Source organism: Gymnodraco acuticeps, unplaced genomic scaffold, assembly GCF_902827175.1.
Source record: "Gymnodraco acuticeps unplaced genomic scaffold, fGymAcu1.1, whole genome shotgun sequence".
Taxonomy (NCBI): Eukaryota; Metazoa; Chordata; class Actinopteri; order Perciformes; family Bathydraconidae; genus Gymnodraco; species Gymnodraco acuticeps.
Genome location: NW_022990137.1, coordinates 495 through 13945, shown reverse-complemented (window position 1 = coordinate 13945; position 13451 = coordinate 495). Strand labels below are relative to the sequence as shown.

General features: G+C 39.1%; 1 protein-coding gene across 1 annotated transcript; it reads right to left on the bottom strand.

Moving 5' to 3' along the window:
• Positions 1–1843: 1843 nt before the first annotated feature.
• LOC117546771 (NLR family CARD domain-containing protein 3-like) lies at positions 1844–12982 on the bottom strand (the record flags this gene model as incomplete). The annotated part of the gene is given in 14 exon segments (XM_034217137.1): positions 1844–2288; positions 4628–4668; positions 5182–5355; positions 6293–6466; positions 7397–7570; positions 8506–8679; positions 9455–9622; positions 10114–10415; positions 10470–11218; positions 11221–11818; positions 11820–11909; positions 11911–11972; positions 12097–12332; positions 12947–12982. Coding segments are annotated over 13 exon segments (2950 nt in total), but the record flags the coding sequence as incomplete, so codon positions are not given.
• Between the last annotated feature and the right edge of the window lie 469 nt (positions 12983–13451).

Genomic DNA, 13451 nt, shown 5'->3' with positions numbered 1-13451 from the left:
TCTTAGTCTTTGGTGTCCAAATGCTAATATCACATCAAAATAAACAGAGTTATAAAAATTACATATTTCCTACTTTATAAGGAAATACAGATGAATTGCAGACTGTTGCTGCATCATGTGTTATTTAGGCTAACAACGGCCTAAAGTTCCCACGTTCTCTCCACTCCTCTAGTGTCAGAGGAGATGTGACTTTCCCTGCTCGGTGGTTAATGAGCCATACCTAATCTGAACAGGAACAAAAGCCTGCAGGACACCAGCATCAGCGAGCGGAGATGAAAACAAAAGCAACGACCCAAACACAGAACATTTCCCACACTTCAATAAAACAATGTGACATTTACCACACGTTGTTTCAACCACCTCAAAGTCTATGTTGTCTTTTCCTGATCTAATGTTTTCTTTTTGTTCGGAGGTGACAGTACAATTGTGCATATCGATGGACACAAAAGAGTCTCTTTTATGTCTTATGCCACCATATCTCTGTGATTGCTGTAATCTTTGATCATTTTGTATCACTTATTCTGTTGCTCAAACCAAAATGAGAGAAACACGGTGTTTTCTATAAACCCTAACAACAGGAAATTGGTATTTAAGTTAATCCTTTTTACATAACTGTGACATGTCTCCATGCTTTAATGCAGTGGTTCCCAACTGGGAATTCTTACAATAGTACAGAAAAAAATGTTTCATTTAAAATTTGACGGATAAAAGAGACTGTTCAGAGGGGAGGGGTCTTCCTAAATAAGTAGTGAGTCTTAACATATTTGTTTACCTGACAACAAGTGTACATTTCAAGTTTAAATACATTTGTATTGAATGAGAGTTATACAAGTGATTTTCATTTAGGAGCAGTTGGGGTAAACACGATAACAAAGGGTTTAATACACGAAAAAATGTAGGCGAATTATAACGGATGAGTGAGGGGGTACTTTATAGAATGGCGACCAGACAAAAAAGGTTGGGAACCACTGCCTTAATAGACACGGTGGTGGTGGGCAGCTACATGGGGATGCTGCGGATATTCTCCCCAAACGTCAACAAGACCAGCGAGGGAGGTCCGGCTGACGCCCTGCTGCTGGAGGTCCAGCTTAAAAACGCAATCATCCAGGTGGAAGTGGGCAAGTTGGTCTCGTAAGCAGACTGAAACTCAGGGAGAAGGCCATCAAAGGGTTAAAATAGATTGCCTTATGGTGGAATATAGGTTAATATAGTGTATATTTAGGTGATGAATGGAGAGAGTCTACTGGTAAAATGTAAGTGAATGATGTGCTTACTATGAGGTGCTCTCCATGGAGGATGGAACATGACATATATATATATAAAAACAACAACAAAATGAGATTATTAAATACGGATAAGGGAACAAATAGTATAATAATTGTTGGTATAAACAAATTACAGATTATAAGGTTAGTTTTTGGTGAATAGTATATTGTAGTATATCTGTAGTGGTATGTTGAAGGTGCTCTTCTGAGAGTATCCTCAAACAACCTTCAAATAGCAGCAACAATGGATCACTGAAGGACAAAAGAGAGCAGGCTGCAGAGAGAGGAAGAGCCTGTGTGTTTCAACCGTCACAAGTAACGAACATTAAGGTAAGACGGGTTTGCCATCAGGATATCAAACATTATTCACAATTGTAAATGTATTATCTCGGCCTGGGTGTTGTAGTATTTGTTGTTGTCAGTCCCCTCAGGAGAGAAAGCTTCATGTTGTCTCCGTCCATATAGTCAGGTGTCAGCAAACACAACCAGCAACATGTGGTATAAAAGCACAACAAAATAAATTAATCTAAAACTAGATACATTAAAAACATGTGATAATAACAATAATAACATTCAGATCAGAATCAGAATACCTTTATTAGTCCCACAGAGGGGAAATGTACATTGTTACAGCAGAAAAGAGCCACAGACAGCTTAATGTTACCTCAAGCATGCATACAAAAGTATTAAAGATTAAAAAAACTGAAAAACGCAATCATGTGCTTCTTGGTATTGAATATCTTCCTACTCCATGGAAATGTTACTCACTGCAGTTTATTTAGACTAGGTTTATGAAGAAAACGTGTTATTACCGGGAACATGAGTGAAAAATAGTCACGTGAGATTAATTGAGTCGGGGTGATTAACGCATAAAATGTCATAATTGAAAACTGTTCTTCGTGTTCTCCGTAGCCGTTCTTCTGACTGTTTCCAAAGAGTTGAGGGACAGAAATTGAACCTCATGCAGGATTACGGGGCTGAACGCACTGCCATTTGTTGAGAAGACGATATTCCCTCATGGACCTGGAAGATAAACAGGGAGAATACTCTTGTTATAGAACCAACGATCACTGAAAACAGAGATCTCTTAAAAAAGTTAACAAAAGTTCAATGTGATGTTCAGAGAGATATTTATATATTTATTTAAAATATATAATATGTAACATTTCCTTATTCAAATGTCAAAAAATGATTACCCTATGGTATTTAAACATTATTTGTGAGTTGTGTTCATCCAATACCTGTTCTTTCACACAAGTGAAAAGCTAGCATTAGGCTATAAAGGAACTGCATCACAGTCACATGGTTTAACATCACAGCCAATGAGGAGATGAGTTTCTCCGTGATCAGCGTGATGACGTTATTATGAATTTAGCCACTCGTTAGAACCGCCTGTTTAAAGACACTCTTTGAGCTTTATATTATTTAATAGTTAAACATTTATTTTCTTGCTGTTTTTGTGTATATTGAAGGTATTATTATTTAGTGGCGTTATTGCAGTGAGTTAAAGGCATTTTGAAGGCATGTTTGGGCACTGGGTGTAATTGTATATATTGGAGACAGGTGGTGGAGGGAGTAGAGCACTAGTAGGCTCATGGGCTGCGGTCCAATTGTCCGTTTAAAACAACACCATCAGAGCACGGTGCAGAGTCTCTAGATGCGTTTACAGTAGTCCGCCGTTCTTATTATACATCCATGTAGTCCGCTGGATACAAAACTGTAGTTTCCCCACAGACGCACATTTATGACGTCCGCTGGCGCATCATAAGAAGGATTCTCAAAGCACCGCAGTCTCTTCTCCTAAGTCCTTTTGAATCCTCCTATCCACTATCCCTTAACCCCGTGACGTTCCACACAGAGGTCGAGGAATAGTGGATAGGAATAGTGGATAGGAATAGTGGATAGGAATAGTGGATAGGAATAGACGATAGGAGCAGATTTTTTGATAATTCGACTGAAACCCTCGTTTTTTACCAGGGTGATACAAGCCACAAGGAAAGCCACAAAAAAGGGCTGAAGGAAAGGAATCGATAGGAAAGCTGTTCATTGTACTTTTGTTAATGATATTGGACCATGAAAATAAATAAATGCACAAACGGAGATTCTTGTCTGAACTTGTATCAGTTCGTAAGATTCAATAACTGGTGCCTCAGCTGCAGTGTTATTTTAAGTTCATTATCTGTTTTATTTCTATATGTTTTTTTCCGCTTCAGACACATATAAACCTCAACATTCAGAAGTGTGGTATTTATTGGATATAAGTGTGTCTAACGTTAACATTTTTTAACATTTTGTTAATCACATTATTTCAGACGTCAAACCAAATACACATTTGACTTTAAGACGAAGGAACAGGAAGTGTCATTTCAGGGTTTTAGGATTTGTTCCTGTGGTCGCTCGCTGCCATCAGTGTGTGAGTAAGAAGTACAACATATAAGGCTGCTGTTATTTTGCAGCTTAAAGAATGAAGATATTGAAGTAACTGTTATTTTGTATATATTGATTATTGTGTTTTATCTTAATGTGTGCATATGTGGAAATGTGTTTACGTTATTTCGATCTCTCTGTCTGTACAAACACACAGAAACATTGACATTAAAGTTGACGTTGAAAGAGAAAGTTGATTGGTCTGTTGGTATTTACACAGATTCGATTCAATCACTATATTTAATTTCCCTTTTCAAGGGATACTCTACGCATCCTTTGTTTGTATCAGACCTAAACGCAGTTCTTGAGCAAAACCTTTAAATCTGTTAAACTGTTTTATCTGTTTATTTTAACAATGTGATCGCATGATTCCTTCAGGTATTATTGCAGATCTGCTGTAAGCTAGCTAGCTGACCTTGTCCTTTCAGATATACTGACAAAACACTTAACAATATGAAACAGACTCTGCCACCAACAGAGACAGCTTGCCAACTTTATAATGTTGACAAACTGTCATTATACTGTTCTATATCTTTATAATATCCACACTTTTTAGTGTCCGCGTTTCAGTTTTGTTTTAAGCTTCTTGCAGCGTTTCGTTAATGTAGGGCTTTTAGTAAACGCTGCGCATGTTTCCTCAAGTTAGTAAATATTTTCTAAATGCCGTGAATGTGTTGTCAAGTTGGTCAAGATGTTTCTTCATTTGCATGTGTTTTGGAACATTTGTGTTTTTATATTGCATTGTATTTGAAGCTTCAGCGCCTTTCTCCTAATGTAAGTGTTTTGGGCCGTTGTAGCAGGTTAGCCCTGTTAGCCACTCCATGTTAGCCATAAATGGGAGGCACAGGTTTCATCAAGTGATACATATATTACCTATGATTTGATTGCATGTACGAGAGTTTGGATATATCTGGAGATATGGGTTCAATACTCACATTTCTTCTGTATCTTGGCTTTCATTGTCTAGCCATCGATCCTGCAGAGATGAACACAATCCAACAGTTACAGATCAAGTAAAAGAAGTGTTTGTTCTTTGAGTTAGTCAGCTTCACAGTCCTGAGTGATCCAATGCTTTACATCACATCATATCTTCTCTGCAAACACTACGACTGACTGTCCACAGCTCTCAGCTGCATCAGAGAATTAACTAGGCATTAGTCCAGGAACTAAAAAACGTCAAAGGAAAAACAAACAGACTACCTTTGTAACTGTAACATCCCATGTGTCTGTTAATGAGTTGCAGCTGAGTGAAATGTGGCTTTGCATTGTCAGCTTGTATTATCTTGCTTGATAATAATGAAAGTAAAGAACCGCGAGATGAACAAAAGGAGGAACTGCAGATAAATGGTAACATCACTGATTTGTTGTGCTAAGCTAGGCTACGCCTGGAAGGTGGAACTGGAGAGATTCCCCAGTGAGAGGAACACATCCACCTCCCTGTGTTTAATACAATCCTGCTGAACCAGCAGAGAGTCGACTCCTTACTGACCCGAGTTTCTCCAGTCTGCAGTCTGGACTCTCCTGAAGATCTCTCAGCAGCTTCACTCCTGAATCCTGCAGATCGTTGTAACTCAGGTCCAGCTCTCTCAGATGGGAAGGGTTGGACTTCAGAGCTGAGGCCAGAGCAGCACAGCTGATCTCTGACAACCTGCAGCTCATCAGTCTGAATAAAGAACACATGATGCAAGTTTAGAAAACAATGTTCCTTATTGAAATAATGAAAGTTCTAATCATCTGATTATAGCTGGAGAAGTAGAGAATGTAGAAGTTTATAAAGTGGACACTCCCGACAGGTTAAAAACAGTAAGTTCCAGAAAGAGAACATAGCTCTGATTAATATTAAAGACAACGTGCTTCACCTTCAATACAAAGTGGTGACTTCACATCTGAAGCTCTGCTCCTTCTACACTAACTCGTGATGTGCAGCCAGACAGATACAAACCCACAGAAACTGATTCAACTCAAGATCACAGAGTTCACAAAGATCACAAAGATGTCAGGAAGAATTTTAAAGAAATGTGATCAAAATAAATAGAGAATATTTATTTTAGGAATAGTGGAGACATAGATCACAGCATCTTCAGTTTAAACTATTCAGTCAGCATGAGCATCTTGTAGCTTAATGCAAATGTTAGAAACAGCAACAACTGAAAATATTTGTTAGTGTTTGATAGTTTGAATAGAAATATTTAATTATTGTATTCATGTGTTTATAATGTCATTTATATTAAAAAAACAGTCAGTATAAGCATCTTTTAGTTTCATAAAAATGTTGGAAGAAGCAAATACTGAATATATTTTTAGTGTATGATTGGAAATACTTATTAATTTTTACTAATTTGTCTTTTATATAATGCAGTAAAATAAAACTTGACGGAGGTTCAGAGTGAATTATGCAGAGTATAATTCTTATTGTAATATTTACATGTAAAGCTGAATATTATTCTGTCAATGAACTAAACCACAGAAGAAGAACATAGACTTCAGCATTAAGATGCTCAGTGAGGATCAGGATCATATCAGCCTGATGTCTGCAGCTCAGAGTCAACACAACTCTCACATATTAATCTCAGCACAGAAGTTAAAGATGGAGAACTGACTCTAGAGTCTCCAGTCTGCAGTCTGGACTCTCCAGAAGATCACTCAGCAGCTTCACTCCTGAATCCTGCAGATCGTTGCCACTCAGGTCCAGATCTCTCAGATGGGAAGGGTTGGACTTCAGAGCTGAGATCAGAGCAGCACAGCTGATCTCTGACAACCTGCAGCCACTCAGTCTGAATAAAGAACACATGATGCAAGTTTAGAAAACAATGTTCCTTATTGAAATAATTAAAGTTCTAATAATCTGATTATAGCTGGAGAAGTAGAGAATGTAGAAGTTTATAAAGTGGACACTCCCGACAGGTTAAAAACAGTAAGTTACAGAAAGAGAACATAGCTCTGATTAATATTAAAGACAACGTGCTTCACCTTCAATACAAAGTGGTGACTTCACATCTGAAGCTCTGCTCCTTCTACACTAACTCGTGATGTGCAGCCAGACAGATACAAACCCACAGAAACTGATTCAACCCAAGATCACAGAGTTCACAAAGATCACAAAGATGTCAGGAAGAATTTTAAAGAAATGTGATCAAAAATAAATAGAGAATATTTATTTTAGGAATAGTGGAGACAGAGATCACCGCATCTTCAGTTTAAACTATTCAGTCAGTTTGAGCATCTTGTAGCTTAATGCAAATGTTAGAAACAGCAACAACTGAAAATATTTGTTAGTGTTTGATAGTTTTAATAGAAATATTTAATTATTGTATTCATGTCTTTATAATGTCATTTCTAAAAAAAAACAGTCAGTATAAGCATCTTTTAGTTTCATAAAAATGTTGGAAGAAGCAAATACTGAATATATTTTATGTTTGATTGGAAATACTAATTTTACTAATTTGTCTTTTATATAATGCAGTAAAATAAAACTTGACGGAGGTTCAGAGTGAAATATGCAGAGTATAATTCTTATTGTAATATTTACATTTAAAGCTGAATATTTCTCTGTCAATGAACTAAACCACAGAAGAAGAAAATAGACTTCAGCATTAAGATGCTCAGTGAGGATCAGGATCATATCAGCCTGATGTCTGCAGCTCAGAGTCAACACAACTCTCACATATTAATCTCAGCACAGAAGTAAAAGATGGAGAACTGACCTGAGAGTCTCCAGTCTGCAGTCTGGACTCTCCAGAAGATCACTCAGCAGCTTCCCTCCTGAATCCTGCAGCTCGTTGCCTCTCAGGTGCAGATCTCTCAGATGGGAAGGGTTGGACTTCAGAGCTGAGATCAGAGCAGCACAGCTGATCTCTGACAAACTGCAGCCTATCAGTCTGAATAAAGAACACATGATGCAAGTTTAGAAAACAATGTTCCTTATTGAAATAATGAAAGTTCTAATAATCTGATTATAGCTGGAGAAGTAGAGAATGTAGAAGTTTATAAAGTGGACACTCCCGACAGGTTAAAAACAGTAAGTTACAGAAAGAGAACATAGCTCTGATTAATATTAAAGACAACGTGCTTCACCTTCAATACAAAGTGGTGACTTCACATCTGAAGCTCTGCTCCTTCTACACTAACTCGTGATGTGCAGCCAGACAGATACAAACCCACAGAAACTGATCCAACTCAAGATCACAGAGTTCACAAAGATCACAAAGATGTCAGGAAGAATTTTAAAGAAATGTGATCAAAATAAATAGAGAATATTTATTTTAGGAATAGTGGAGACAGAGATCACAGCATCTTCAGTTTAAACTATTCAGTCAGTTTGAGCATCTTGTAGCTTAATGCAAATGTTAGAAACAGCAACAACTGAAAATATTTGTTAGTGTTTGATAGTTTGAATAGAAATATTTAATTATTGTATTCATGTGTTTATAATGTCATTTATACAAAAAAAACAGTCAGTATAAGCATCTTTTAGTTTCATAAAAATGTTGGAAGAAGCAAATACTGAATATAGTTTTATGTTTGATTGGAAATACTTCTTAATTTTACTAATTTGTCTTTTATATAATGCAGTAAAATAAAACTTGACGGAGGTTCAGCGTGAAATATGCAGAGTATAATTCTTATTGTAATATTTACATTTAAAGCTGAATATTACTCTGTCAATGAACTAAACCACAGAAGAAGAAAATAGACTTCAGCATTAAGATGCTCAGTGAGGATCAGGATCATATCAGCCTGATGTCTGCAGCTCAGAGTCAACACAACTCTCACATATTAATCTCAGCACAGAAGTAAAAGATGGAGAACTGACCTGAGAGCCTCCAGTCTGCAGTCTGGACTCTCCAGAAGATCACTCAGCAGCTTCACGACTGAATCCTGCAGATCGTTGTAACTCAGGTCCAGATCTCTCAGATGGGAAGGGTTGGACTTCAGAGCTGAGATCAGAGCAGCCCAGCTGATCTCTGACAAACTGCAGCCTATCAGTCTGAATAAAGAACACATGATGCAAGTTTAGAAAACAATGTTCCTCATTGAAATAATTAAAGTTCTAATAATCTGATTATAGCTGGAGAAGTAGAGAATGTAGAAGTTTATAAAGTGGACACTCCCGACAGGTTAAAAACAGTAAGTTCCAGAAAGAGAACATAGCTCTGATTAATATTAAAGACAACGTGCTTCACCTTCAATACAAAGTGGTGACTTCACATCTGAAGCTCTGCTCCTTCTACACTAACTCGTGATGTGCAGCCAGACAGATACAAACCCACAGAAACTGATTCAACTCAAGATCACAGAGTTCACAAAGATCACAAAGATCAGAGTCTGAATAAATAACACACAATGTAAGTTCAGAGAACAATGGTCCTGCTTGAGGTAGTTCAAAGTTTCGTCATCTGTTCAGACCTGGAGAGGGTTCAGAGGTCGATGTCAAAACTGATGTAGATACTTTTATAGATGTAATATATAAAAGTATCTATGATAATGCATCAGAACAACCTCCTTCATCTCCCTCACAGCTCATCAGTGCTGACAGCATCTTCACTGAGTCATGGAGCACAGTGAGAGTCTGTGGAAGCTCAAACACTGTCCGTCACACATCTACTTTCTCTGCTTTCTGTTAGTCTTGTAAAATATTCAGCAATTTAGAAAGAAATGTGAACTTATTAAAATATCTTTGTACTCAGGCAAATCATGGAATTATAAATATATCAATTATAAATACTTTACAAAACCACATGAACTGCAGCCAGTGATCTGACCTCAGAGCCTTCAGTCTACAGTTTGGACTCTTCAGTCCAGAACTCAGCTGCTCCACCGCCTCTGAATCCTGCAGACCGCCTCTCATCTCCAGCTCTCTCAGATTGGAGGGGTCTGACTTCAGAGCTGAGGCCACGACTTCCCAGTCTAAGAATCCACTGTCAGGAATTCTGTTATAACACATATTACAGAATTCGTTTATATAAAAAAAGTGGAAACAATATATTGACTTCAAAACATGTTGAATATCATGATCTGATTACCAGTGGATGGTTGAGTGTGATCTGATCCCATGTCTGTCACCTCTTTGCTAGCTACCTTCTAGACTAGAGTCAACATAAATCAGATATACTCTGTGTCTAATTTAACGATAAAGAAACTGCAATCATTTCATAATAACTTTACTCAATTTTATGACATATGTACAATTATTCTGGATGTTGTGATCACATGTTGCTGTGATAAAACATCCTTCATATGTTTTTGACAAGGAAAATGAAGAGAAGAAAAAACTGTACCATTTTGAAATTATTAGAATAATTGTTTTAATTCAATTTTGCTCTCACAGAATGTGAAACAGCTAAAAGTTGAATAGTGTTTATTTGAAAAACTAAAATCCTTATCTTCACTAATCTATAAAGTTAATCACATCTGGACTCACACAGCCTTCCTGCAGTTCCTCTCAGCTGGAATCAGTCTCCGTCGTCCCTCCTGTGATGTTTTGTACTTCTCCAACTCATCCAGAACCTCCTCTGACATCTCCAGCCTGTAGGCCAGAGCTGAGAAGTGTTTCACAAAGAGTCTCTTCTCTGATCTGTTCTCTGACGTCAGGAACTCTGTGATCTCCTGAAGTACTGAGTGGTCGTTCATCTCTGTCAGACAGTGGAAGATGTTGAGGCTCCTCTCGGGAGAGACTTCATCACTTCTCATCTCCTTCAGGTTGCTGATGGCTCTCTGGATGATTTCTGGACGTTTGTCTGTGAGACCCAGCAGGCCTCTGAAGAGTCTCTGGATGATTGCTGGACGTTTGTCTGTGCGACCCAGCAGGCCTCCTAAGAGTCTCTGGTTGGACTCCAGAGAGAGGCCGTGGAGGAAGCGGACAAACAGGTCCAGGTGGCCATTTCTACTTTTGAGTGATTTCATCATGGCGCTCTTTAGGAAGACATCCAGGGATGGGTAATCCTGATCACTGCTAAACATGTTGTTATAGTCTCCCTGCAGGAAGTCCTTCAGTACCTCTGTGTCTCTGTTGGTGTAACAGTGGAACATGTAGACTGCAGCCAGAAACTCCTGAATGCTCAGATGAACAAAGCAGTAGACTGTTTTCTTGAAGATCACACTCTCTCTTTTGAAGATCTCTGTACAAACTCCTGAGTGCACCAAGGCCTCGGTGACACCAAGACCACAGCGCTCCAGGTCTTCTTGGTAGAACATGATGTCTCCTTTCTCCAGATGTTCAAACGCCAGCCTCCCCAGCTTCAGAAGAAGCTCCCTGTCAGCCTCCGTCAGCTGCTGTGGACTGCTCTCATGTCCCTCTTCATACTTCTGCTTCTTCCTCTTGATCTGGACCAGCAGGAAGTGTGAGTACATGTCAGTGAGGGTCTTGGGCAGCTCTCCTCTCTGGTCTGTAGTCAACATGCGGTCCAGAACTGCAGCAGTGATCCAGCAGAAGACTGGGATCTGACACATGATGTGGAGGCTCCTGGAGCTCTTGATGTGAGAGATGATTCTGCTGGACCATTCTTCATCACTCGATCTCCTCCTAAGTACACATCCTTCTGTGCGTCAGTGAAGCCTCGTACTTCTGTTACCCTGTCCACACACTCAGAAGGGATCTGATTGGCCGCTGCAGGTCTGGAAGTTATCCAGACGAGAGCCGAGGGAAGCAGCTTCCCCCTGATGAGGTTTGTCAGCAGCACGTCGACTGAGGACTGCTGAGAGACATCAGACACAACCTCATTGTTTTTGAAGTCCAGAGAAAGTCTGCTTTCATCCAGGCCGTCAAAGATGAACAGCACTTTGCAGACAGCCAGCTGCTCTGCTGTGACCTCCTGTAAGGTTGGATGGAAAACATGGAGCAGTCTGAGAAGACTGTACTGCTCACCTTTGATCAGGTTCAGCTCCCTGAAGGAGAGCGGGATCACCAGACTGACATCTTGGTTTCCCAAACCCTCGGCCCAGTCCAGAGTGAACTTCTGCACTGAGAAAGTTTTTCCAACTCCAGCGACTCCGTTGGTCAGGACCGCTCTGATGTGAGTCTGTTGGTCAGGTGAGGCTTTAAAGATGTCCTGGCACTTGATTGGAGTGTAATGGAGGGTATTTGTCTTGTAAGCTGCCTCAAGCTGCCTCACCTCATGTTGGGTGTTTAACCTCTTTACTCTGTCCTTGTGTGATGTAGAGCTCAGTGTAGATCCTGTTGAGGCTGGTTTCACTTTATTCAGTTCCTTCAGTCACTTTGTTCACATCTCCTCCTCAGACTGAGCCTATGTTCATCTAAAACCTCCTGCAGACCACGTTCTGCTGAAAGAAAAGGAAACGTGAGAATAATGAACATTTTGTAAATGAACTTATATTATGTACAACACAACAGGAAGAATCCTGTTTTCAGGCATGAAGACACCAGGAGACAGAGGTCAAGACTTACTTTGTACTGTTCTGGTCTGACTGGCTGTCTGCAGTCCAGCTCTGGTTCTGGATCTTTCTCCACACTGGGGACATGAGGAGTCTCCTGATGGAGGTCGCTGCTCCCAGTATGAGGTGATGCACTGTCTGCAGAACCAGTGTCCACAGCTGGTAGAGACTGGATCCTTCAGGACGTCCTGACACAGAGCACAGCTGGACAGCTGCTCCTCCACAGGAACATGACTTTTCCTCTTCCCTCTGTGGAGATGAACACATCCTTTAGAGCACATTACGGTGACTGATTGTTTAAGTTCTTTATCTGTAGATGATATTTCATCCTGATATTTATGTATATTATTCATATTTATGAAAGAAAACGCCCTTCTGTCTGTAACATCATCCGCCTACAGCATGTTCACTGTACCTCACAAGTTGTTACGGCTAAATTAAACTGGTTTATGTAATAACTCCATAATGATTCCAATTTGTAAAAGCAGTTAACACTTTGTCAGGTCTGTCCACATGGAAAGCAAATCACTTTGAAAATGCTAGTTAATGAATGGGGATTAGATTGAGTGGAGTGAGACTTAGCTAACATTGTGGCTGCTCCATTAACAGTCAAACTAACATCAATGGTTGATACACACATGTTTAACTTAAATTCAATATGAAGTACTGTAGAACTCTAGGTGCCGATATTCTATACTGAGCTCTGCTGAATTTCTATACTATGGGCTACTGCACTCATGTAATTATTAAAGAAAAGTGTAAAATGATCAGATGGCCTATATATAGATGTATACAGTATATATATATATATATATATATATATATGTTTGTCAGGTCAGTTCACAGTAGAAACAGACTCTTACTTTGTGTCTGGGGGTCCAGGTTCATTACTGAAGTATATAAGTTCATCTTTGGACCAGTCACTCTTCATAGACAGACAGCTGGAGAATGGAGACTCTTCTCCCCGTCTGTGGAAACAACAAATGTTTAAAACACATCAATAGTTCTTGTAAAAAGCAGCGTTTGATTTCAGTTTTGATTTTCTTTCCCCTTTTAAAGATTTTCGTTTTTACTCTAAACTTTATGTCTTAACAATTGGGTTTTTGGGTTTCTGTTGTTGCAATTCTTTGAGAGTGAAAAGTTCTACATGTTCCAAGTGAATTTACTTAACCAAACACAAAGTCCTACATGTCGAGTGTGAGAATGATTTCACTGTTGCAGTTTATTTACTACCGCTGATGATGCCAAGGAGAACAGCGTCACAGGCGTGCAAAGTGTGGACCCAAAAGCACAGATGCAGACACAGCTTTGAAGCACAAAAGAGTCTTTACTTGAGTTACTGATAAAAGATACAATAATGCTATGATT